At 44.4% G+C, this 27,735-nt stretch overlaps 2 protein-coding genes across 11 annotated transcripts in view; one reads left to right on the top strand and one right to left on the bottom strand.

Moving 5' to 3' along the window:
• Nucleotides 1-27,735, top strand: part of MCF2L2 (MCF.2 cell line derived transforming sequence-like 2) — a 194,232-nt gene that overhangs the window by 100,676 nt on the left and 65,821 nt on the right. The gene's annotated exons all lie outside the window — the stretch shown is intronic.
• On the bottom strand, nucleotides 285-21,493 carry B3GNT5 (UDP-GlcNAc:betaGal beta-1,3-N-acetylglucosaminyltransferase 5). Of its 3 annotated transcripts, none has more exons than XM_064458085.1 (2): nucleotides 21,383-21,493; nucleotides 285-4,917 (listed from the first exon to the last, which is right to left on the bottom strand). In XM_064458085.1, exon 2 carries the CDS (start codon nucleotides 4,573-4,575, stop codon nucleotides 3,439-3,441), a length of 1,137 nt encoding a protein of 378 aa, XP_064314155.1. In that variant the 5' UTR covers nucleotides 4,576-4,917; nucleotides 21,383-21,493; the 3' UTR covers nucleotides 285-3,438. The 3 variants fall into 3 exon arrangements, with proteins under 3 accessions (XP_064314155.1, XP_064314157.1, XP_064314156.1); XM_064458087.1 differs by lacking the exon at nucleotides 21,383-21,493 and adding an exon at nucleotides 21,265-21,354; XM_064458086.1 differs by lacking the exon at nucleotides 21,383-21,493 and adding an exon at nucleotides 19,888-20,113.

The following is a 27,735-nucleotide window of genomic DNA, read 5'->3' as shown; positions in this document are numbered from 1 at the left end:
TCTCTTGGGGAATGACTGCCCACAGAAAACTTACAAATTGGGAGTTGGTATTAACAACCGGTTAAGCTTCTAATATCCGGCAGTTTTACACAACTTTAGACCTAGAAGCTTGGTAAACAATTTTTGAGCTGTCTCCTTTCTTAGGAACACCAATTTTGCCTTTTGTTCCACAGAAGGTTTGGTTCAAGGTAGAATAGAAAGGAAGCAGGGGAAGGGGGGGGGGAAAGCAGTCTGAAGTCCTCTTATAAAAGGGAACTCAGAAGGGAATTTAAGAACATCACAGCTGAGCCTGTCAGTTACAAAGAAAACAACAGGAGATATTTACCTTTGTTGTGTTGTTTGTTTTTTTAAAGAAATTAAGTCTGTTTATTCAAACAAATTTTACAAAATAATTGTCTTTGTGGTACAGAGCAAAGTTTAAGAATAAATATTGCAATACTTTGTATAAAAATTAATATCAAAGGGAAACTGATGCAAACCAAACAGGTAAAAACAATTTTAGCATAAATATGCTGTGCAACGATGTCAAACTCTTAATGAGAAGTGACCATTGAGGCTGAGCCAGTTGTATTTGTAGAAGTAAAACCTGACAGCCCTGCATTGGAGCACCAAGACTACTGTTAAAAAAGATTTGAGATAAAGGTGTACAAATCTTAAGTCAGTGTTTAGAATCAGAAAATAAGTTTCCTAGCTTCTCCATTTTTTGAAAGGAATGCCTTCATGCTCTCCTTTTTATTCAACAAGCAACTTCTTTTCACTGCAGCAAAAGAAAACACATACTACAAATATCAAAGCCCTTTTAAGATTGAGAAACAATCCAAACAAACTCAAACCAGCTGTAAAACAAAGTATTCCAATGGTCAAAGTGTCTTTCAGATAATGGCAAACTACATTTATGCAGTTTTTAAGATGTTAGCTAGGTCGTTACCCTATAGAAGTTTAAGCTACTTAAACCTTACTTTACCTTTGCTTGTATGAGTGAAACCAATAAATCCGAACATAGTTACGCTGGAAGTAATTCTAGTCTTAATGGTACATATTGGTTGCATACTGCATATGAAGACCCTCTCCTCTACAGTGAACAGGGTGGCTTTTTCTAGTAGTGCAGTTTTGCTGTGCAGCTTGTTGATTTAAATGGCTCACAACAGGTCAGAGATCTAATGAAACAGCTTTCCTTCAGTATGAAATACTACTTTCTCTTAATGTGCATTTATTTCTCAGTAAGCCAACAGATTATATAGATCTAGGATTGTCTTGTGGTTTTTTTTTTTTTTCTCTTTTAAAAAGCACACATCCTCAGTACTGTAATCAATCTGTTTAGGCAAGAACATGAACTAGATTTGTTCTTTCTAAAGTGTAGCTGTTACATTCTTCAATCATTCTGACACTCAAATTATTTATTTGTGGGCTCTTTACATACCCAACCTTTGGGTCCGGTTAGCATTCTTATTCTTTTCCGTCTGGAAAACCAATTATAGAAAGTTACACATTTTACTTAATTCCAGTAGCTACCTACCATCCATCTGAAATGGCAGGTTAGAGAACAGTCAGCAAGCTCACTCCTGGATTCTGTCTATGCTAACGTATACCATGAGCCATTCAAACCATTAAAACCTGCAGCACAGCTCCAAGAACAGTAGCAGTTATTTAAACAAGAGTTTACTACTTGTAGCTTATAACTGCCAAGTCTTGTATAGCTGTTCTACGGTAAAGTCAGAAGACACAGATTAAAGTATCTCACTGCTCCACAGAGTGAGAAACTTCTGGCAGAAAAAAAAGGCTAGTCTTGGACAGAAATCTAGTAGGTATTGCTCCTGTAATTTGCACATTTCCAACAGATACTCGATAATTTGTGAGCTTTTGCACTGTTTTTGCTCTGCTGATTAACTTGACTCATTCAAGCTTTCAGAAGTAGTTTTCTGACACAATCCACACTAGAACTTGTCCCAGCATCAAATCAGTTCATAAGCAATATCTGACTGTACCTTGTGTGGGCTGTGTGTCCACTCCAGGAAGAGCTACCACAGGTTTGGCAATTAGCAACTAAAATATCTGTCCTGAGAGTCTGCGAAAACACCATTAGTGAGCTATACAAGAAAAGCCTGCAGATGTCCTAGAACTCTGGTTCTCTGCAATATTTATATGGCACCACAGTACAATTCATAATGGCTTAAGTTTGAGCATCACTGAGTTTGATTATCTATCCTGATTTACAGTGCACAGGTGTTTTGTTCCTCCTGCAGGTAGTATTAACACTGACATATATTCAAGATACAGGGTTTTATGGATAGAAACTGCCCTGAAATTTTAAAGACAATCTCATGCTTAAGACTCCAGGAGAAATATTTTAGTGATTTTGATTTGTGTACTTAGTTTCTGTGGATCACCATCTTCCTATCCCTTCACTGTGAAGTCAAGCTTTGTGCAGAAAATACCCTCCCTCTCTGTTAGTACAAACATGAAATTTTGCTTTTTAATAGCTAATTCAAAGCTGTTAAAGACTTTAGTAACACTGTCAGGGATTTTTGCTTGCTTTTCACCTTTAGAACCATGAATATTGGAAAACAGAACCATTGCTAAAAGAAAACTCATTTAGCTTATTTGCTTATTAGAGATCAGGTGGTTTAAATATACTGCTTCAGTTTTCAGAAGCCAGAGATATTATCAAAGCCAGTTACATGAGTAATATTTGATTGTTATCCTTTAAATTCAGCCCTGATTTAAAGAGAGCTCCTTTGTTACTTAAAACAACCAAGTCAGAGGGCACCAAAACTGTTTCCCTATTTCAAAGGTTTAGGGAACTTTGAGAAAAAGACGGTAGCAGGTCTTCACTTCTAGCACTGAATGTTTATCAATTGTGCAGGTCCAAACTTAGTTTCTGTGAAGCACTGAGAAATGGTGAATATTTGTAACCAATTTACATTGCCTTAAACTACTGCAATAGTCTAATTCATCCAGACGTTCTATTTTCCTTGTGTTTTCAAAGGTCTACTCCATTTTGCTATAGCAGTTTTTTAATCATGTGCCTTAGTTCACATTGCTTTTCTTTAAAAAAACCAAACTTGACTTACTGACATGTTCAAAGCAACAGACATTTTCACCAAGCATTTCAAAATCTAGAAATAAAGTCCATTATAGTTCATTTAATCCAGACTTACATCCCTTGGAGAGTGTTAAAAAAACAACAAACACACACAACACCATCCCCCACCCCCCAAACCAAACAAAAACAAACCAGGCTACAATGTAAAAAGTTGCAGTACAATAGGAGAGCTACTCCAATTAAGAGTTTCTGAACAGAATTTGGAAACATCTTTCCTAGCTACCCCCAACTATTCACATTTAGGTTTTACCTCTTTCCATTATATGTTGAAGAAACAGCTAAAAAGTTGTTGCTCTGTTTTGGCTCAGTGGATCTTCAACGCAGATATTCAAGTATTAAGAAAATGCAGCTGAACAAGGATATGTGTCCTCATAATATAGTTTACAGAGAAGTACAATATTGACTAGTCTGCAGTATATTCTACCCCAAATCCCCGATGAAAACTTTTTAACTTTGGGATCTGTAGCCTGCTTCCAGAGCTGGTGAAGATCATCTATGTGTCCATGAGATGTCATCATTTTGTTATAAATGCAGGGATGATACGGAGCCTTTCCTTCCCCAGAAAAAAATACATGATATTGTGGTACAATTCCCATTTTATTGGCACAGAGACCCATGAAAACGTCATCTATATAAAGACTTGTATTGAGAGTCAATGAAGCCTCATATACTTTAGCTGCTACATCATTTGATATTACATATGCAGCTCCTGCCGTGTAGTCAGGGTAAGAGGGCCACTGGTACATTTCATATGGAACATAGTATTTGCTACTCTTGTCTCTTATGGGAGGGGAGCCGCGATGGACACGACCAATCCAGAGATCCTGAACACCCATTTGTGCTAGACTTTGGAGATAAGCAACAAGATTTGGCATATGGATAAATATATCATCATCTGCAGACATAATGAACCTGGCATGAGGACAGTAGGCATTAACCCAGCTAAACTGCAAAAGCAATTTAAGAGTAAGATTGTGAAAAGTATCCAAGAAGTCTTGCTGAATCAAATCACTGTATTGCTGGTCTTCCAGCTGAAGTTCTTTTTGCCGCTGTGTTTGCTGCAGGTTATCTGTGGGTCGTCCTAAAGCAAAAAGAGTTTTAATATTGGCATTAAGTTGAGAACGAACATACTTCTCATTACCCCAAGTTTGTCTAATTGCATCCCTCCGATGACGGTTTTCAGGAGAAGTCTTCACAAACAACAGGAGAAGCACATCCTGCTGCTGGCATTTCTCTCTGTGGTTGATCAAGTACTGGTAGCTTGATACTCTGTCCAGGTTATCCCTGTTGATAGACAGGCTATCATTCACAAAATGGTAGCTATTTATGAGGTATCTGTATGAATAGGACTTCATATGGCTCACAATGTGATTATCAAATGGTCCCCAAAAAATCATGACACAGAGTATGAAGCAAGTGCCAAATATCTGAAAAAAATGGCATTTTCTGACTCTTCTGGGGTTAACGAACATTCTGATGCAGTTTCTATAATCCTTATGCTTGTTCAGGATCAGTGTTTTTACAGTGCCTGTGTTTTAGTTTATGAGCACAGTGTCACCCTTTCAAGATAAGTGTCCATTGTAAGGCATGTTGTCTTTCATTCAGTATCCTTGTAAAGCCAGCTTTGTTCACAGATTTCACAAGTCATCTTTTTCAAAAAACGTTTTTCTTTGATTGAAAGAATGCAGACAGTTTTGGAAGATAAGACTTGCAGATGAGTATTTTCCCTTTGGGGCATCTTGAAGTGAACACTATAGTTCTAAATCGGATCTTCTCACAAGTTTCTTTCCTTCATGAAGATGAATCCCTACCAACTGTAAGGGGAGGGGAGAGGAAAAAAAATTTAACGAGCTGTTACTAACATACCCAGTTTTAGGTTTGGTCATGGAAATAAGTTGACTACTCAGACCCATCACCACCCACCTACACTCCCCTTCCCCCTCCCAAAAAAACCCAAACTGGCAGCAAGTTGGAGGTTGTCAGTGGCCCAGAGCAAGCTTGCAGGAAGCAAGTGAAGGAGAAGGGGAACTTAACACAGAGGCTTCAGTTCTGACACAAGAAACTCTTTCTTAGAAAAACCCACTGCCGTTAACCCTACAAATAATCGAGTTTACAAGTTGTCTTTGAGCAGCCTATTAAGGAGCAAGACCCATGCAGAGTCCTGCTACTGGTCTTGGATGTGGGAGCCAGAGCTGCCCAACAGACCTCGCCTCCCTCACAGCCACCACAGGTCCCCTGCACCACCACTATCCCCCCACCACCGCCCTGCCTCGACCAGGCTCTCTGGCGGGAAGGGCCCGGAGCTGACTGGAAAAGGAGGCGATCAAGGCAGCCCCGGCTCTCGCCTGGCTGGAGAGTGTGCGGGCGCAGCTCAGGCAGGCCGCCTCGCCTCAGCGCCGTCCCGTCCCCTCTCCCGCCCCCGCGGCCCCCTGTGGGGCCTCCGCCTTGAGGGAAGGCGCCGCCTCCAAGTCGTCCCCTTGGCGCCCCAGCGCTGGTAGCACCACCGGGGCCTCCTGCAGCACCTTCCCAGCACCGGGCCACAGAGCGCCAGGGCGGCACTGCTCTCCTGCCTCGACCCCACGGGCAGGGGGTTGAAGGGAAGCAGCCCTTTGACTTCTACAGCCAGCCTGAGGTTGGCTGAAAAGCCACTACTACAACCGTGCCCCAGCGGCACCCTGTTACGAAACATCACACAGATCAGCTTAGGGCCTGTATTGGTGCAGATAGGGATTGTTTGTAACCCAAGCTAAGGGTAAGAGGCAGGTTATGCAGCAAGTTACACCAGACAGGACCACAAAAAAAAAAAAAAAAAAAAATCACTCTTCATTTAGGCACCCCTCTATCACAGCTACACCTGTTACGACCAGGCAGCTAACACTACAGGGCTCAATCTCTGCTACACACTAAGGTTTTAGTGGAGAAAAAAAAATAATCCAAAGCATAAAAAGACACCCAAGTCCAGCCTTCTTGCCCTGTAGTTTGTAAAGTTCAGTTCTTGTAGCCAGAGCTTGCTCCCTCCTGTCTACTAACCAAAAGAGCCCGAAGGAACAGCTACCTGACCATGTAAAAACCCAGTAACAGAGCAAGCTCTCTGTCATGCCAAAAATGTAGGACTAGCACCGTGAGGAATGGTACCCCACTACCACTTCTTGCACAGAAACACAACCCCTGCAGCAAGAGGACACAAGCTCTCACTATCACATTGGAAGTTACGTGCAGCACACATGTTTTGAGAGACTGTTTTGTCCATTTGAGGTATTGCAACTAGATAGCATGATGAGAACACAGCAGACTATACAGAGATAAGAAAACCTGGAGCAATTTTGTGGTGTAGTTATCTACCACAGTAAGGGGACTGGCTGGTCGAAGTGGAAACTGCATTGGTGCAGCTGAGGCTTGCAGACTGTACTGCATAACAGAAAAGCTGTATGGGCAGTTTGGTGAATACAAGTCAGCGATTTTTATAGTGTCAGTTTAAACCCTTTTTATTTTGGAAACATGAACTTAAACAATGCACCTCAGAGTCAAGCTCAGCAACTTTACAATAGAACATTGCAAAGCTTACTCTTGTTTCAGATGAAGCACAGAGATGCACACAAGCTGGAATGTTACAGAAATCCAGACATTTGACAGCTCCTTTTGGAGGAGTGGGTCTGAAGATACTCACTATTTCAGATGACTGACTTTTCCGACAGTAAAGGGACCACAAGACAATCTATTTAACCACTTGAAGCAGTTTACCTTGGTAAGCACAGGAATCCTACTGACCAAATACAACTTTTCTAGATTATGCTTGGTTAACATGTTTTGCCAACAGTCTGCAGTTGCCCATGTCATCTGGTAAAAGGAGACAACAGTCAACACCACAAACACAAAGTGACAGAGCCCACTGAAGACTAGCAGTGAAACTAACTTACGTGACAGTTATCACCACTAGGTAAGATTAAAAACAAACCAAACAAAACACGCAGACATCACCATGGAAACAGCTTTAATTAGGGAGCAGATAGCAGGAGACAAGAGGTGTGCATAAACTAAATTTCTGCTTCCTAGCATCCCCCTCCTGGAAGTCAGAAATGCTAGAAAAAAACCTGAAGCTTCTCCTTGAAGCCGTAAGATCAACTGACTAAAGGGTGGAACAGTCTAGTCTGTCCTTTCCTTGATCTAGTTCAGGGGAATTAGATCAGCCTTTAGTAGTCGGAAGTTACTCAGAATCCTCCTCTGAAACACACCCCTCAGGTAAAACTCTAAAATGCAGTTGTAGATGACCAGTACTGATGAAACTTCAGGAGGCCTATACCTACCTCCACCCCCATCTCCCTCCAAAAATGCCTGGATACTTGCCTTGAAGGTGCCAATGCACAAGTAGTCTCTTTCATTGTTAGAACTGTGTATAGCCCGTTTAAAACACCTATCCTTTGGGCTTAGTCATGCTCTCCTTCCCTTAACAGGAGGACAGGTTGAGTCACCACAGGGGCTATTCACTGCCAACTGATTCTCGTAATTCTGAGAAAAGAAAAACAACACACCGATGTATTCTCCCTAGCAAGCAGAAACATCGTGCAACAGAGATAAAACCATGTTTGTCCATCATTTTTCTGACCAATTAAGGTCTTTTCCCTCTTGGGGTGCATTTTCTCACTTGTGGCTTGGAAGTTTTTAGATCCACTCCGACATTGGGGAGAGACTGGGAGAACCAAGCACCCATACACAGTTCCCATAGCAACCTTCTTTTCCAGTAGATTTAAGATTCACAGCTGTATGTGGTCTTCCCCCAGCTGCAAGTACTGCAAGCTTTTTTCACCCTGCAGCAACCCTACCTTTCCTAAAGGAGTTTGTTAATTAACCTTGCAGTATCCCTACAAGCAGGACTGTCATTTGAATGTAGCAACTGCTTACAATTCTGTTTTGCATTCAGTATATATTCTGGGATGAAAGTGGAGCTAGCATAGTTTGCTATGCAAACTCGATTGCAGAGTGACTACTGTGGAAAAGCAGATCTTTAGGGATCTACTTTAAATGTCTGCAGAAGTCAATATTTGAAAAAAGCCCCTATAAAGTTAGTTTCAGGGTAGAAGTAGAACAGTTTTGGAAAGTCCACTGAGACGAGACCCTAAAGAAACACACAGACACCTGAGACGTGAAACACCAGCGAGACAGACCCTCACAGGAAGAGCCATGAAAAGAAAACATTCACACAAAAGACACTCCAGAATGGACATTTCTTCCAACTACCACCTTTCTGATAAAAACCTAAACCCAAGAGAGACCAACTGAGACTGCCCAGAAAGAACACCCCACAACTCCCCTCCACAAATTTTGTCATGTGGTACAATACACACGCTAGGCTTCAATCAATCTGTAATAGATTTGATATACCACATCCCTGCATAACATGTATTTTAGGACAAAGATCATAATGTAGCTTTCCCAGGGAATGCAGGATATTCCAGAAATTTTCTACTATCAGCTTGTAGCAACTGTCCCTTTCACATCAACAACTCTTGGATAAAGAAAGTTCGTAAGAGCTACAAGAAAGAACACCTCAAACATTACCTAGTTTCAGAGAGAAGTCATCTGAAGAGCTGCTGATCTTTATGTCCGTGTCTTGTCCTTGGCTGTGCCAAAGAGCCACTTCATTTAAGGATGTAGTTCCACATGATGGTTGAGCTCAATCAAAAGCTTACTGCTGCCAGCTGGGGACAGCCTTACATTAACTCTTCCCCCAGACCCTGCCCTCTCATCCTCACTACACAGACCTTCCACAGCTTGCAACAGCTCTGGACTTTATCTAGTTGCTCAACAAGCCAAATTCAGCTCCTCCCAACCTCTTCCTCTCAAAAAGAAACCCTGAAGAAACTATCAGAAAGTGGTTAATTCAGGTCAAGCTGTATCTAGAGCCTAACCTAAGTTACCAAAGGGACTCAAGGGTTGCTTTTGTAGAACCAGATGTAACATACATTGTTTCTAAAGCTTTCAGTCTTTTCAGTTCTAAGGCTACTGTCAGGCTCTGTGTCACTACAGAAAACTCAAAGCCCTACGACAGGCTTCTGTTATAAAGTTGGGATAGTCCTGTCACATGAGCTACTCCAGATCAGCTTCTTTGATAGCAGAGGGGGATATAAGGCACATGGCAGAGATGCTCCATCCTGCTGGAATACTTCAGATATGACATGGACCTAAACTGCAACACCACTACTTCAGCACTGAAGGAATGTGCCCAACCACGGAGATGACAGAAGCAGACATGCTGCAGCTAAAGCTGCAGGGACTAAGATTAGCACTGCCTGGATTTAAACTCAGACAGATTTGTCAAGCCTAGTATAACAGTGAGACAATCCTGAAGAGTGGGTTGGATTTTCCTGAAGCTTTTCAAAATCTGTTTAGAAAGGAGCTACAGGGTTCAAATAACATGTTTTGGCATGTTTTAGAGTTTTGTTTGTTGAGTAGAATTTAAAACTTTTGCAAAGTTTTGTTTCTGAGCAATTTAAACAGTTATAATTCCTAAGAAATTGAACTCTTCTATCTCCAGCAGTACTGATTTACTTACCGCTTACACCAAAAGACCAAAGGAAATATAGTCAAGTTAGCACACCAAATAAGCCATCAAAGCACAAAATTAGATGTTTATCAAGATTTTCCCTTCTGATTGACTAATTATAAGGTAAGAAAGTATGTGCCTAAGTTAATGGGAGCAAAGCCTGAATGAACACTGCTGCTTGCAGATTTAGCTACAAGGTTCCTCTTACCGTTTTTCCAGTGCTGACACATCTTCACATGTCACACTATATGCTGTCATCTCTACCCTGGCCTATGTCCTCCTTCCTCACTCCCCAGTATTTGAAGAACTTCTTATACATTAAGAAGTTGCTTTGAAACTAATCTTCAAGTTCCTCTTACGTATGAGCTGTATTGCAAAAGAAAACTGAAGAGAAACACTGAGCACGTTACACCCACTTCTAGGTTTTCCTGCCATAGTGACAGAAGGTCATTTTAAGCAAAAAAAGATGCAGTAAGGTACTTATAGCTAAGCCTGCCTTCTTCTACATAGTTCGTGAGCACCAAGACAGAAAGAAAGCACAAGCAAAGAAAATTTCAAGTAATGTCAAAACCTCCACTGTTACTCCTTGTTCTGTACAAAACTGGTGAGAAACACAAGTCAATTCAGACAGTATCCCGTAGCAAAATAAGGTCACAGTGACAACGGGATTAACAAAAAGAAACAGACTATTGCTATGAAGATCTATGAAAAGTTCCTGTCATGAAAAGTCAGGTCATGGATGTTGCATCAATAAGGAGCATTAATGCAGGGATGACTGACAGCAGCTTTGAAAATTTTGTTTCAAGAACATTTAACCCATCTTCTGCACTCTCACATGCAGGCTTTGCCTGCAAGTTCTTTAGCTGGCCTCCAACTTGCGGTCACAGTACAGTTTCCTGGGGTGATAGAATCAGCATTCTTAGATGCTTTTTGTGCACGCATTGAGGACTTCTCAGATTGAAGAGACACCTGATTTTCACAAGGTGAACATCCAACACCTTCCAAAACATGAACTCTTTAAATGATTCTGAAATTGCTCAGTCAAGAGCAGTCCCCTTATTAAAAAAAAAAAAAAAAAAAAGCACTGAAGTACAGAGCTTCTTCCAGGGGAGCTTTGTGTCAGAAATAACTACAGCAGCATGTTGAAAAATGAGACATTGAAAGCTGCAACCACTTACTGCTTCTCATTGATGTATAACGCTTGTAAGCGCTGGGGCAATCGCTGAAGTCATTTTTGGCAGAGAAATTCAAAAGGACGGCAAAGCATTAGATAGCAATTGAGTAAAGCATTTCAACTCCTTCAGGGCTGAAGCAGGTTGTAAATGCTTTACATTGCCAGGAGACAGCTAACTGCCAGCAGAGGTTTAGATTCTACAGAGGTTTTGCACTTGCTGTAACTACTGAGTGGAAAAGAGTTACTTCTTCAGTTTCCCCTAACAATGGAGCAGCAAGCTTCCCACTGCTACAAGCAAATCTAAATGGAGACATCTGCCAGAACAGACAGACTTGCCTTCATAAGTTGCTTTCATCAGGATCAGTACCCTGAAATTGCTACTGTGCAGATAGCAGGTGAGGAGCAGGACCACATCTTTCAAGCAGCAGTCTACATTTCGGTTAAAGCAACTGAAAATTGCAGTCTACTATATCTGCTGTAGACTCTTCCCCGTACAAGCTAGAAGGGAGGACGGCCTTTTACAGAATGAAAGCCTCCAAAATACGAGTCATTTAGTTGAAGGTTTTTTCCACAAAACACACAAGGACCAACATGAAATTATTTTGCTTTGTGCGCAGCAGATTGGGTGAAGAGAGCCAGTTCTTTGTACTGACAGTAAAGATAATATTCTGAAGTTTCAGAGTCTGACAGTGACACGATTGAGGCCGAATGCCCTCATTTTCTGAGTGACTAAGTACTTCCACACAATGCAGGCAAGTTGAAGCTTTAAGACACAGCTGTAAAGGCCGGAATGGTACCTGTTATACAACCCATCACATGTGTTTTGGGAGATGCCAGTGATGAGCTCTAATGCTATGCTGAACAGTAGCCTGCATTTATGTAATTTCACTTTTACAGTGCCAGTATTTAAAGACGTGCCAGTATTTAAAGACATGCCAGATCGGTACACATTCCTTTTAACTCCCATGTACTAAGGCAAAAATATGTAGCAAATGGGCAGAGCACATTAAATGCAGCTGTTAACATTACCCCCTCAAGTGTGGATGGCAGAGCTTAAGTATCAAAACCATTAACGCTGCATTAATCTTTCTGCTTCAGAGTCAGACTTCAGTCAAGACTTTTTATAACCTGAAAACCTGCCCCCAGTTTTATAGCAAGTCATTTCTGTTCATATTTGGAACCTTCTGTACAATTAGTGTAAATAATTATCTAGTGACTATGTATCATTTAATCTTAGAATATTATAAATACACCTTGCCTGCAAAAGTGGGTGAGGACCACAAAAGGCATTACAAAAAGAGCTAGCTTGCTACTGCTTTCTATCCCGCGTTAGTGTATTCACCTCTTTACAAAAGTGTATTTCAGACAACCTTGCAAGAAGGACATCCCATTACACATGGCAATCTTAGAGCTGAAGGCTGACTGAAAATGAAGGCTGAAGACTCCCCATACTAGAGAAAGCAATTATGAAATATCAATCAGTTAAGGATCCAGTCCAAAGGTCAATACTGGAAGACAAGAGAACGGAAATTCTCTAGTTACGCATTAATGCCGAACCCCTGTTTTATAACATGTTAAAGTTGAAAAGCTACACCACCACATCCCCACTTATCACTAATGCTTTCTGCCGCCTGTTTTCAGTCTAAACCATGATAGACATTACTACTCTAGTTCCATGTTTTAAGCTTTTCATTCCAGATTACATCTTCTCTCATCTGCTCTCCACTCTATCCCTCTTCCTCAGACAATACTCTAGCCTATGATCCCAGTTCAGCATCAAACTCCAGATGGGTCTCCCATATTGCAGCAAGCATTTACAGTTGAAATGTGGATGTTACGTGCGTCACTAACATGTAGGCACTAAGGCAGGAAGACAGAAAAATGTGAAGTTCAATTTGTAGATTAGAATGTGGATGGGGTTTGTGCCAGACAAAGCATTGGTGTGTGGTGGGTTTTGTCGTGTCATGCCCCCATCCCCCCCTTCGGTACACCAGTGATGATAAAACATGCTGGAACTTATGAAGCCCAGTCAAATACCTCAATCAAAGCACACACCTGTACACAAAGGTCTCCTAGTAATTTAAGATAGCCCTCTTAAAGCAACTATAGGATCATCCTAAAACAGAAGCAGCTCTATGGAGAAAAACAATACTTCTATCATATCTATGAAAGCATCTGTATATGTAACTAAATTTAAAAGATGAGCTTTCTGCTGAGTGAAAAAAATCATAAGGAAGAGAACCTCTTTAAGATGATGCTATAATGGCTCATCACCCCCACAAATGTTGCAGAGCTGACATTACCACAACACTTAAAGGCCTGCCTTTTGAGATCACCAAAAGCAAATATTGCTTAAGCCACTTCAGCTTCCCTTACACCCATAGATCTACAAGCACTTAAGAATAGATATTCATTGCGCACTGTTCCCTTGTCCCTTAACATAATCATCACTCGTTCATTCTCACCCCCTCCTGTTCACTACTGTACATAGCTGCCAGCAACTCTTAGGCTGAAGAGAGAAATGTTGTATTCTACTCAGGGCTGAGGGAAGAAGAGCAGGGTTATTAATGACCCTGTCTGCTTCTTAGATAATCTCATCTAGTGGGTTGTCTTCTTAGATTAATTTCCTATTGATAAATTTGAATCAAGCAAGAGGTCCATCTGCCAGAGTCTCTTCTTGTTTAGCATTTGTACTTCAGTTACCGTAAGAGATTAATTCCCAAGACTTCTGCACTAGTTTGCTAAAACTGTTTCAACACTTTGCACAACAAAGTGTAAAAATGAAGTCTATATATATGCATCTTTTATAGAAGCATGAAGTACTAGTCATTCAAGACACCAACAGAAGATAAAGAACTTTAAATTCATTAAAAATATAAGTTACATAAACAGCACCTTGAATTCAATTAAAGAGTCACCCTAACTTTAGACAAATCATTATCTAGAAATAGCAAACACAGACTGCCCATTTCTTTAAGTCCTAACTTCCAGACTGCAATTCTGAAAGCATTCAGAGCCTTCACTGGCATAAGAAAGCCCTAAAGAGTTTTAAAGCTGAAACTGAATAAACATGCTAGAAGCATTATGTTAAGAGGTACGTACATGTAGTTTGAGGAAAGCCTCAAAGGAGCTGCAGATTGGCTGGAATAGTAGCAGTTCCAGGCTTTGTTTAAGCCTGTCTGCAAACTGGGTGGGATGAATTCCATTAATCCTCTCCTACTTCTCTGGGAACCAAGGAGAATTTTGGCCTTTTCTGCAGCCTTTTCTGCAATGCAACAAGGCCAGGGCTTGAACAGGAGACACTCATCTGCTTTTTGTTATTTTGAAATATGGAGAGCAGGAACAGCACAGGCTCATGGCAGAAAAGTGAAAAGAACCAACACCCCTCACATGCACTTATGAGAAATGTGACAATACAGTAAGCTATACCAGCTTAAGAACCACATCCTGCAGTTTCTAGTTTACCATGGTTGAAGGAGCCTCACTGAGAGCTGCTAACAAGTCATTGGCCTTAACAAGCCACAGAACTAAAAGAATTCCTCGTCTAGCTTCAAGATTCAAATCAGATACGGGAAGTCAAACAAAGGACCTGCAAAACACTCCCAACATGTTTAATAAGCAGTGAGATTTCTCTAAAGACTACACTATTTGTCAGTTAAATTAATAAACTTGTGCATTTGCGTTTAACCAGAAGTACCAGAAAAGGAAGGTTAAAGAGAGCATACTCCCCCCACCCAGATGAACAAGAATGGTGACCTAGTACCAACAGATGATGAGAAGGCTGAGGTATGCAACAACTTTTTTGCCTCACTTCACTGGTAACCTCCTCACCCCTCCCTAGTCAATTGACCACAAGATGGGGACCAGGAGGGTAAAGCCCCTCCCACCACTCTAAAGGAAGAGCAGGTTCATGACCACCTGAGGAAACTGAACATACACAAGTCTATGAGACCTGATGAGATGCATCCCTGAGTCCTGAGGGAATTGGCTGATGTAGTTGCCAAGCCACTCTCCATATTTGAAAAGTCATGGCAGTCAGGTGAAGGTCCTGGGGACTGTAAGAGGGGAAACATTGTGCCCATCTTTACAGAAAGGGTAGAGAGGAGGACCCAGGGAACTACCAACCTGTCAGCCTCACCTCTGTGCCTGGGAAGATCATAGAACAGATCCTCCTAGAAGCTGTGCTAAGGCACATGGAGCACAGGAAGGTGATCCAAGGCAGCCAGCATGGCTTCACCAAGGGCAAGTCCTGCCTGACCAACCTAGTGGATTTCCACAACAGAGTGACTGCATCAGTGGACAAGGGAAGCACAACAGATGTCATCTATCTGGACTTCTGTAAGGCCTTTGACACAGTCGTTGTCGTCCCCCAGCATGCTTCTCTCTAAATTGGGGAGATGTGGATTTGATGGGTAGACTGTTCGGTGGATAAGGAAGTGGTTGGATGCTCACATCCAGAGGGTAGTGGTCAGTGGCTCAGTGTGCAGATGGAGACCACAGGTAACAAGTGGTGTCTCTCAGGGGCCCATAATGGAACCAGTGCTTTTAATGTTTTCATCAATGACTTAAGACAGCAGGATCGTGTCCACCCTCAGCAAGTTTGCAGATGACGCCAAGCTGAGTGGTGCAGTTGACAGGTCAGAAGGACAGGATGTCATCCAAAGAGACCTGGACAAGGTGGAGAGGTGGGCCTGTGAGAACCTCATGAGGATCAATAAGGTTAACTGCAAGGTCCTGCACATGGGCTGGGACAACCCCCCAATATCAATAAATGCTGAGGGATGAAGGGATTGAGAGCAGCTCTGCAGAGAAGGACTTGGTCATACTGGTGGATGAAAAGCTGGACATGAGCCAACAATGTGTGCTCACAGCCCAGAAAGCCAACCATGGCCTGGGCTGCATCCCCAGCAGCGTGTGCAGCAGGGCGAGGGAGGGGGTGCTGCCCCGCTGCCCCGCTCTGTGAGACCCCCCTGCAGCGCCGCCTCCAGCTCGGGGCTCCTCGGCACGGGACAGACACGGGGCTGTTGGAGCGGGGCCAGAGGGGGCACAGAAATGCTCCGGGGGCTGGAGCCCCTCTGCTGTGAGGCTGGGCTGGGAGAGCTGGGGTTGTTCAGCCTGGGGGAGAGAAGGCTGTGGGGAGACCTTATTGCATCATTTCAGTACTGAAAGGGGGACTATAGGAAGGATGGGGGCAACCTCTTTAGCAAGGCCTGTTGTGATTGTAAAAGGGGTACTGGTTTTAAACTAAGAGGGTAGATTTAGACTAGGTATGAGGAAGACATTTTTTACACTGAGGGTGGGGAGGTGCTGGAATGGGTTGACCAGAGAGGTTGTGGAGGCCCCGTCCCTAGAGACATTCAATCAAGGTCAGGCTGGACGGGGCTCTGAGCAACCTGATACAGTTGAAGATGTCCCTGCTCACTGAGGGGCGGTTAGACTAGATGACCTCTAAAAGTCCCTTCCAACCCGAACCATTCTATGATTCTACTTGTCTCTGTTTAGGAGAAATGGATAGTAAGTCACACTAATAACATCAAGAGCCAGTAAAAATAATATCTTCATATATAAAAAAACATGTCTGTTGTATATATACACACACACTTCTGTGCAAGACTAATAAGACCAAGAACGTAACTGAACTACATACAGCACTAGCATACATACAGCACCAGATTAAGAACTGCTGTGAGGACAGTTTAGTGAAATAGAGTTCGGTAGAAACTACAAATGGAATTCACTGGGAGACAGACTACAAAACACCAGTCTGCGGGCTCCAGAAGGAAGCTATGAGGATGGGAGCAGAAGCTTACAGGACAGGAATGACTTAAGGCAGAAGGAGAAACAAAGACATCCATTAAAGAAGACTGATCATTCTAGGAAGTTGATATTTGAGAACAAATGAATAGAAAGTCAGTACTTGTAATTACCACAGGACTTCACTCAGGTCTTTTGGACAAAGTAGCCAGAACCGCAGAAAAGAATTAGACCTAAGTATGGTACCTTTGCCACCCCTATTACCCACTATAAGGGTGTCCTACTAAAAGTGTAATGAATAAATATTTTACTGAAAGTCAGGAAAGTTACAAGAAAGAGTTGCAAAAGCACTTTGTCTGGTCTTAACAGCAGAACACATGGATTACACACCCCAGGATATAGTGCGAAGTGAAAGACTAATCTTCATTTAGTTAACCAAGTCAAGTAGAAGAAAATCCATCCATCCTCAGTCTGTTTCGCATTCCATGGAAAAACACAACTAATTGAGCACTGGGGTGGGGCAGCTGCAGTGGTGTACGAGTAGCAGTTTAAAGAACAAGAAAGGCTCTAAGTTTCCTGCCCAAAGACAAAGGGACAGTCTAAGTCAATCAACATAAGCCTCTTCAGGTCTTGGCAGAAGTGAAACTAAAGTTGCAGAATGCAACGGCAGGAAGTCACTTAATGGGCCAAGAGTAAGTTCAATTTGAAGCAACTTTCCTCAGCTCTAAATGCAGAGGACTAGCTAAAATCCCTTCCTTTGCTGATATGTCCCAAAGCACCTCCAACAATATGATCTGTGTTGACAAAAGGAGTTCTTTCAAAGTTGCTGCATCTGAGTTGGTAAGGTTGAGCTACTGCACCTGGAAGGTGACAGCATACCTTCAGAGCATGGCAGCATTCCTGGGAGTTTTAAGTGACTTTTTATTCAAGTTTAAGACTACATCCAGCAATCTGGAGACGGTACCAGACAGTCAAGCTTGACCTCATGAAACTGGTTTGCAGCAAGCAAGCTTGCTCTGGACTACAAGGCAGGAATTCCTATGGTCTGTGGTCTTAGCAATATGTAGACATACGTCCCTCTCTAACAGTCCTTCAGAATAAGTCGCTTTTGCTTACAACATCATTCCTTCTTTCAAGGTCATCTGTCCACAGGCTGTTTAAGCAGTCTTCAGATCTGTTAGATATTCTGAGTTATCTGGGCACGTAGCAGCAATACCTCCAAGCCACCATTCCATCTAGATTGAAGACCAGACTATGCAGCCACCCAAGCAACAGGCAGACTTCAGGACTGGTACAGGTTCATTCTAAAAAGCTGTAATTCCAAAGCGAAGGGGTTGTTTCATCATCCTATTCTCATGTGTTGTGGTGGTTTTCCCACTGACTATAGAATTTCAGTCAAGTGTCATCTTTCAAAGACCCTTCTAGAGTATTCCAGCCCCTTGCTGCCAAGGGCAAATGCCCAATTTGCAAAACTTACAAAAGAGGGGAAGCCTCTCAAGTGTCTGTGACTATTATTTCAGTCTTTGAAGACTCAGGAATGCACAGACCTCAATTCAGGATCTTGACCCCAATTTCTCAAATGTTGCAGAGATTCCAAATACACAATGTCTCCTGTATGAGTGGAGAATCCTGCTGTCATTTCCAGCCAACCTGACAGAGGTGAACCATGCTGCTTTCCACTGGAATGTAAAGATTAGTTATCGCTAAGGTCTGCTGAATAATCAGATAGCCTCGCTTGAGATGTGCATGTCCTAGGAAGCTGAGGAAGGTACTTTATACTAAACTCTGCAAGTGCTATATGGAAGGACGAGCTAGTAGTACAATGCTAATCCATCATTTTCTGTTTCCCTCCACCACTTTCTGCCAGTTCAGGGCCCAGCAGGCCTGCTGCAGTAACAGCAAAACCACAGCAAGTTTTTCCCAACAACAAAAACTCCTCAGTACTTCTATACTTTTATAAGCGACATCTTCACGTTAAAGGATTACCTAGGCAACTCTGGCATAGACTGATAACTGTGGGAGTTGAGGCAACGCTTAGTGCATCCTAGATGCTGTAACACTGTAGGTGCAGAGTAACGCTGAACGCATCAGCCACTGGCATTTCAAGTAAGTGATGACTTGCAGGGTTTCCCACATGCTTCTCCCTAACCTGTAGGTGAATTACCAGTCCTAGCTTCAGCACTCACTACTCCAGTTTGGGCAGATGTCTGAGACACTGTCCCAACTACTGCTCTGGGCAGCATGAGCAACCAGCTTCCTTCTGAATAATTTAGGATCTTAGAGAAAGCAGAAGGTGATGCAGTTTTGATTCACTCAATGGAAGATAACTAGTACGCAGATACTGTGATTACACTTCTAAGCAGAAAAAAACCCCAAAACCTTACCAGTGAAAAAACCTACATTTTCACTGATACTCTAAATTTCTGTGTACCACAGACGGTGGGCTTCTAATTTGTGCAGAACAACTAGTAAATCCCGTAATACCAGAGCAACACTCAGCTCTATGTGACAGGCCAGCCTTCTGGGACACTGCTAGAATATTCAGTGTTGTTATTAACAGTGATCTAACATCTCCTGCCCTGCTCAACAAGGAAAAAAAAAAGCTGGCGTTTATACTCCCTTAGAATTCAAATATTTTCCCATTTTCAAAATAATTTCTCCCTTTGCCAAGCCCATCCTTCTCCCTTTCCAACTGCTAGGAGAAATGCAAGAACTGGGGAAGGGAAGTGAGAGCAAGACAGCACCATACAAAATACATTCCAACAGCTGCACTAGCAGTTTCAACACCACTCCTAAGATATCCCCAGGCATAAGCCTCAGCAGTCACTAGGTGAGGATGCTGCAGCACAAGAAAGCAGCACACACTGAGTTCTCCACTGCTTTGTGTGGCCAGAATAGAATTACAGGCTTTTTTTTTTTTTTTTAATCATTGCCCTGCACTTAATTTAGTTGCTTACAGTGGAGTAAAGCTAGCCTCCCCTCTCTAGAGAGACTCCCAGGAGTTGCTCAGAGGCAGTTAAAGCCACTTCTAAAAAGCTCAGGTGTTCCCTATGCCCCGTAGGGCGCGGGTGACTGAATGCGCCTCACCCCCGCTGTCGGGCCCCCGCCGCCCCGCTCGCCAGCGGGGCTCCGGACGGCCGCCCGCCGGGCCCGGGGCTCTGCCCCGTGCGCCCCACGCCCGCCCCCGGCGCGGCGCCGCCAACATCCCCAGCTCTCCCAGAAACCTCGGAAACCCGGGAGCCTCGGAGCCCCTCGGAACTCGCACTGGCGGGCGCGGGCTTGGGGTGCCCCCCGCCGCCGCCGCGCCTCACCCACCGGCTGCGGAGCGGCCTCCAGGCACACGCCCCCCGGGTCCTGAAATGAGCGCAAATCGACGGTTAGCTTTCACACCGCCCCGGCCGCCGGGGCATCCGCGCCGAGCCGGGAGCAGCCCGGGAGGGGGAGCGGGGCAGAGAGGGCAGCGGCCAGCCATGCGGCGGCGGGCGCCCCTTCGGGGAACAAAGGAGGAAGGCCGCCCGGCCCTGCCCCTCGCACACCCCCCGCCGGCAGCCGGGCACGCCCGTCCGCCGCCTCCGGCTTACGCGGCTGGAGAGACCGTGGCCCGGCCAAAGAGCACAAGCGATTAAAAAAAGGAAAAAAAAAAAAAGGGGGGGGGGTCTTTTTAAAGCTTTGCTTAGCGCAAACACGCTTTCTGAAAGCGTTCAGTATCTCCCCCCTTTCGCCCAATGCGTTTTCTCAAGCCGATTTTTTCCTACGATGTCCTCAAAAATAGTTTGGGAGAGGGCTGCTCCCGCGGGCGGCAGGCAGCCTCCCTGCGCGCTTCCACCGCGAAGAGCAACGCCCAGCGCTAAGGAGCGCGCTCCGAGGCCAGGGCGGAGGGTTCCCGCAACGCTTTCGGCGTGCCTCCCCGTGTTGCAACCAGGGCTGAGCGAAGGAACTCCGAGCCGGATTTGCGAGTTTCTTGGGTGGGAACGCTTGAGGTGAAAGAGGGGGGAAAAAAAAAAAAAAAAAGCCACAAACCAAAACCCCGAACACTTTTCCTGTAGAGGAATAAAAAAAAAAAAAAAAAAATTGGAGAAAGAGGAACCCGAGAGGGGCCGCCAGATCAAGGGGCGGGAGGAAACTGCGCTGTGTTTGAATGGGTTGTTATATCGCAGTGCCCGAGTGGCTGCGAGTTTTCCCTCTACGGTTCACGGGATGAGAAAGACCCTGAAAAGGCCACAAAAAAAAAAAAACAACAAACAAAAAACCAACAAAAAACAAACAACCACAAAACAACTGAGGCTTTTGTGCCTTTTTTTTAAGGAATATACTCGACTTCCAGACAATGATCAGAGATTTTTTATATTTTGGGGGGGGGGGGGGGGGGGGGGAATCTCCTATAAGGCTACACAAAACAGACATTAAGACTGCACTGAAGTTTGGGTCTCGTTTATCACCGACATTTGAAGTCCCAAACTCCGACAAAACCCTGAAGGCATAGGCTAGGCGATCGCGTACGGAGTTAATGGCTGCGATGTGTAGCAGAAGCCTTTTAAACAAAGCATTGGAAAACTTGTTTGCCCAAACCATGGAACCGCAAGTCTCGAAACGCGGAGAAACGAGACACCCTCCTCCTTACAATCCCTGAAGCCAGACAGAGAGGAGAAAAAGGCATTAAGAAAACAGAATATTTTCGCTGATTTTAATTACCCAGCTACTCGCTTTACGCAGAAAGGAGAGGGAAACAGCCCAGCCGCTCTTTGCGAGCGAACGGACGAGCGAGCGGAGGGGACGCGGGGGAGCGGCAGGGCGGCGCGGGGTCGCGTACCTCACGCACGGAGCCGGGCTGCTCTCCTCCGCCGCCTTCCTCGGGGAAGAGGCGCGGCCTCGCCGGCAGCGGCCGCCAGCCCGCGCTCGGGCCGCCCCGCTCGCGGCGGCGCGCAGGATCCCTGGGCGCGGGGAGCCAATCGCTCCTGCGCCCGCCCCCTCGGCCGAGCCCGCTCTGCGGGACCGGCCCCGGGCTGCCGGCTCCGTGCGGGCGGGCGCCCCGCCGCTTATAACCGCCCTGCCCGCCCGCGGCCCCGGGCGCCTGTGGCGCTGCCCGGGCTGAGGAGCTTTGGTTTTGCCTCTGCCTCTCTCCCGAAGGCGTGATGTGTATGAGACGGCAGCGTAGGATGTGGGGAAACGGTGTCTTGCAATGACGCGCAAAGTGCGGAAAGTAATGCTCTTTCGAAGTACAAAGTTACTTCTGTCTTAAAAGTGTCACAGGGGACACGGTCAAAAAGTTTAGCGAACTGGTGCTCTAAGTCTCCGAGGTGCTAAATAACATCTTATTGTTGGGTAGTTAGTTCGTAGGTCACAGTGAAACGTTCACTTCACGTTCTTGTTGGAAATCCTCAGAGGAGGAAGGAAGAGTGGGTTTTAGGAGTTTTTCCTCATTTACCTTCCCCACAAACCTTGGTGACTTATTTGCATCGTCTTGAGGGGAATCCCTGATTAATAGAAGTACATCAATAAGAAGTCTGTCTCTGTGGTTTGTAGGCTGAGATGGAAGTTAAAAAATAGCCGTGCTATGAACATGCTTTCTTTAAATACACTTTTGCAAAAATTTTGTAAAGAGAAAAATTAGGTTTAAAAAAAAGCTCATTTAAATTAAGTCAAATAGCCGCTATAATGCTGTGCCTTGTATGGTTTATTGGAAATCTGAGATTTCTCACTGAATATAAACGTCAAACACAAGCCCATCGTGTATCTTCCATTCTTTCACATGACTGTGGTTGATCTGAATCATTCCTTACCTCATCATTGACTTCATAGAATTTTAACTGTTGCATATCATGACAATTAGTGTCTGTCACTTTACAGCCATAAATCTGACAGCATCTTTGTGGGGTAAGGAAGTAGACCTGAGCAGTCAACAATCCCACCGAAGGATGTGTTGCTTTGTAATACAGGTTTTGTTTGGGGAAAGTTCAAGGCCTAAGGACTTTTTCACCTGATATCTCCTTTCTCCTGTTGTATGACTTAACATGACCAAACACTTTAGAGTAGCCTTCCCAGATTTCTCTTCGCCTGTTTGATTCTACAGTAAGACAAAATAGAATTCTTTACAATTGGCAGTTCACCCTAGCAGGAAAAGTTTGTAGACCTTGTGTAAATCTGGCATGTTATCTAAGCAGTGGTTAAATGGCTGTAGAAATAACCTTATAAAAAAAGCATCATTAATTTTTCTTACCAAGAAGATAATTGCTGATCCCTTCCCCACTTCACAAATGGTTTTTTTCATAAGTTCATTATTCGTTCTTACTTTTAGGTGTCATCTGATTCGAGCATTTATCAGTGATAAAACGGTCCCTTTCAGAAGGAGACATTCTCAATGATAGACACTTTAAAAACTCTAGAACACCAGTGTCTTGGCTGGTTATGCCATTTTTTCCTGCTTCCATTTTCAGTTTCAATCCGTAAACCAGAGGGAAAAAAAAAAACCAGCTGGATTCTTCCTTCCACAGCTGACTGTAAAAAAAACCAAAACAACAACCAAAACCAAACCATGACTCACTTATGCTTCAAGCAAATATGACTATAAGTATGCAGTTTTAACTTAATATTTTTAATGTTAGGAGGCCAGCTTGCCAAACACAAGCATGAAGAAGTCTCAACTCGGAGCCTTCCGAAGTCAAATGTTCCAAAGACATTTAAAAATTAAACCCAAAATATTTCTGTGTTAACTGTGTCTTGGTAACGCAGTTTCCAGAAAATACAGCTTCAAGGAGTCACATTTTCAAAATCAGGAGATACCTTTAAAATTTAAGGTGTGTGTATGGGGAAACACAATTCAGACATAATTGTAAGATTCTAAGAACCAGGTCCATGGAAAGGAAGTCAGAGGTATTTAAATTATTGAACAAAAATGATTGCTTCTAACCAGCACTACAATAGACTTTGGTGTGACTGAGTTTGTCTTACAGTTGTGTCCACTTTTCTCCTGAAAAGTGACATCTGCTCAAAGGATCGACAACCTTTCATTTGTGTTCACTAATTTCCCATCCTGGTTGATCTGAATCTTCCCCAGTTTAAAAGAGGCACCTCTGTCAGTGAAGTAAGCAGACTTCATCCTGCTTCTGACCTGAAATTACCGTAGGACAATTTCTATCTGTATCACTTCAGGGGTTTTATTTTCTGGTAATAATAATAATAAAAAAATTTACTTACTCTGTTCTCTCTGTCTTCCCCCTCCCCTTGTTTTTTTTTTTTTTCCCCCCTTTCAAGCCAAAATCCTGTTGGGATCAGATTCTCTGCTGAGATAAGAACTTATTCAGAAATAAAGCTCCACGTCTTCCTTTTCACCAGTAATGTTGTTAGGGAGGGTTTTTTAAGAATATCAGCCTTATTGGTTTATAAATTAAATCCCAGCCAGATCTTGTCCACTTTGGCCTCAGCCCTGGCAGAGGTGCATAGCAGGTTGCATATCTAAACCAGCAAAAAAGGAAACAGCGCTATAAAGTATGCTGTTCTAAAATGCACCTCGCACATGTTTTTCTCCAGGGAACGCCTACCCTGTGTGGTAATCATACTCTGTTATGCACTCCTACAGCACACACAGGCTCAGGTCTTCACAGGCGTTTAGAAAGCAAAATGGTTTATTGGCATAAGGACTAATACTTGAGAATGGATGCAGGAGAGTACAGCCGCATGCTTGCAGGAATGGGCTTTCAGACAGGCTGATTCCTGGTACGCATACAGCCATCTGGCACAGTTGGCCTCAGGTCTGGCTGGAGTCTTCAGGCCCTATTTCACCATAAATAATGAATTGGTAAGATTCAACAGAACAGGGAGAAACACCTAGATGTTACGATTTCATAGAATGAATTGCAATTCCTGCAGATTTGTGTTAAGCCGCTCTGCTGTTCCTGTTTCCTACTGTTGTATGAGCAGTGTACTTTTAGCTGTTCTTGCCCAGTGGGAGAGGAAAGTAGGAGGGAATTTCCCTAAAGCCATTTGTTTCTAGAAAAGACAAAGTAATGCAGAAACCTGCTTCTATAAAGAGGATTTTTAAATCCAGAAGCACAGTTGTGCTGATTAGGCCAAGCCAGCAGCCTCCTTTCAAAAATCATAATTTTGGACTCTCATTGCCTTTACTATCAAGTGGCCTTTGTAACTCTCTTGTTATGTTCTAACTGAGAGTGTTTTGGTTTACATTTTCAAATCTTTCTGTGTATCCATGAGATATCTCTTGTATGAGAAATCTGATGGTCTTTCATAATCACATGACTCTGAGCTCAGACTCTATGTATGAAATATTTGGGCATTTTTGGTAAAATTGCAAGGAGAGCAACCCTTTCTAGTTCATTTACACCAGTGACTGGACGCAGCCTGTATAGATGTTATTATAGCAAGCTGACCAAAATTCATGGAGTCCTAACTACTGGACTCCTTGGTATCTTATATGCGTTAACTGCATTACTGTGATATTTTGCAATTTATGTTCAAACGTTATTATGGGCAGCTGATTTGGGCAGCTGTTCTGTGGTATCATTTTAGGAAAGGAAATCTGATTCATAGGTCTATTCTGATGACGGTTTCACAATCAGTCTAAGCTCGTTTAGGGCTGCTGGTGTCCCTTCCTCTTTCCCCACACCCACCCCACGTAGTCCATTTGCATCCCTCGTACAGCTACAACTGTGCAACTAGTAAGACTTTTTTTCTTTTTGTGAGGTTAATTTTGAGTTGGGTCAACTCGTCTTGCCCACCGGTTTATCTGAGTGCCCCTGCTGGTGAACAATCCCTGTCAAATGCAAGGGAAGGAAGGGACAGAATGGAGGTGACTGGGAGCATGTGAAGGTGCATATTTATTCCTTCATAGATACGGAGTGGGTAAACAGATCAAGAAACTGCATCCAAACAGTTGATATTAAACCCCATCAGATATGAAGTTGAATTTCCTGTAAATTTGTAATATTTTATGTTGATTGGCTTTGGATCCGATCCACCCATCATTTTTCTAGTCCACTTTGCAACAAGGGCTGGGAGATCTTGTTAGTCAATGTGAGTGCTTCCCTTTGAAAACACAAAAGTATGACATCTGTTCTTGGACTTTCTGACCACAGCTTAACCCTTTTCATGAGATGACACCCCAGATCTTGCACGTGGTGTTGGTGTTATCAGTGGGTCATCAACCTGGCTTTGACAGTGGTCACCTGTAAGCACAGCAACATACATATTGAAGTGATAGGTGTGCAGTGGCAGGAGTTACAGTAGTAGTCATGTCTGATTTTCATTCATTTCTATTACTACTGAAAAATAAGCTAGAAAATTGCAAGACATTGGTGGTTTTGTACTCAGATGTGGCATGTCATGTAAGCAGCATAAACCCTGCTTTCTGAATTAATTCTTATGAGACTGTAAGCTCTCCTTGAGTTTATAGTCAGATAGAATTAACTTCATGAATAGCCAGCTCTAAGGTTTGAAGTCTGAGGTATCATTTGCCTATCATTAGAGAGGCAAAAGCCCAGCTAGATCTCATTCTGGCCACTGTTGTAAGGGATAACAAAAATTATTTTTACAAATATATTAACAACAAAAAGAGAGCCAAGGAGAATCTCCATCCTCTATTGGACGTGAAGGGGAACATCGCCACCAAGAATGAGGAAAAGGCTGAGTTACTAAATGCCTTCTTTGCCTCAGTCTTTAACAGTCAGATCAGTTATCCCCACAGTATTCAGGCCACTGAGCTAGAAGACAGGGACAGAGAGCAGGAGAAACTCCCCATAATCCAGGATGAAGCAGTTTATGACCTGCTGAGCCACCTGGACACTCACAAGTCCATGGGGCCAGATGGGATCCACCCGAGAGCACGGAGGGAACTAGTAGAGGAGCTTGCCAAGCCACTCCCCATCATTTACCATCAGTCCTGGTTAACAGGGGAGGTCCCAGATGACTGGAGGCTTGCCAATGTGACACCCATCTACAAGAAGGGCTGGAAGGAGGATCTGGGGAACTACAGGCCTGTCAGCCTGACCTTGGTACTGGGGAAAGTTATGGAGCAATACATCTTGAGTGTGCTCACCATGCATGTGCAGGACAGCCAGGGGATTGGGCCCAGCCAGCACGGCTTCATGAAAGGCAGGTCCTGCCTGACCAACCTGATCTTCTATGACAGGGTGACCTGCCTGGTGGATGAGGGAGGGGCTGTGGGTGTGTCTGCCTGGGCTTTAGCAAAGCCTTTGACACTGTCTCCCACAGCATCCTCCTAGAGATACTGGTGGCTCATGGCTTGGATGGGTGTGCTCCTTGCTGGGTAGAAAAGACCAGCTGGATGGGTGAGCCCAGAGAGTTGTGGTGAATGGAGCTGAATCCAGCTAGTGGCCAGTCATGAGCGGGGCTCCCCAGGGCTCAGTGTGGGGGCCAGTCTTGTTTAATATCTTTATAAATGATCTGGATGAGGGGATCGAGTGCACCCTCAGTCAGTTGGCAGATGACACCAAATCGGGCAGGAGTGTTGATCTGCTCGAGGGCAGGAGGGCTCTGCAGAGTGACCTGGGCAGGCTGGATCCATGGGCCGAGGCCAACTGTAGGAGGTGTAACAAGGCCCAGTGCCGGGTCCTGCCCTTGGGTCACACCAACCCCAGGCAGCGCCCCAGGCCTGGGGCAGAGGGGCTGGGAAGTGCCCGGCGGAGAAGGCCCTGGGGGTGCTGGCTGACAGCCGGCTGGGCATGAGCCAGCAGTGCCCGGGTGGCCAAGGAGGCCACCAGCCCCCGGGCTTGTGTCAGCACTGCTGTGGCCAGCAGGGGCCGGGCAGGGATGGGGCCCCTGTGCTCGGCCCTGGGGAGGCCCCACCTCGAATGCTGGGCTCAGGTTTGGGCCCCTCGGGACAAGAAGGGCCTTGAGGGGCTGGAGCGTGTCCAGAGAAGGGCAACGGAGCTGGGGCAGGGTCTGGAGAACAAGTCTGATGGGGGGCGGCTGAGGGGGCTGGGGGGGTTTAGCCTGGAGAAGGGGAGGCTGAGGGGAGCCCTTCTCGCTCTCTGCAGCTGCCTGAGAGGGGCTGGAGTGAGGGGGGGGTTGGTCACCCAAGAAACGAGTGATAGACGAGAGGAAACAGCCTCAAGCTGTGCCAGGGGAGGTTTAGATTGATATGAGGAAAAATTTCTTTGCTGAAAGGGTTGTTAGGCATTGGCACAGGCT

Source organism: Phalacrocorax carbo, chromosome 7 (assembly GCF_963921805.1).
Source record: "Phalacrocorax carbo chromosome 7, bPhaCar2.1, whole genome shotgun sequence".
Classification (NCBI taxonomy): Eukaryota; Metazoa; Chordata; class Aves; order Suliformes; family Phalacrocoracidae; genus Phalacrocorax; species Phalacrocorax carbo.
This window is presented reverse-complemented; position numbering and strand designations above follow the sequence as displayed.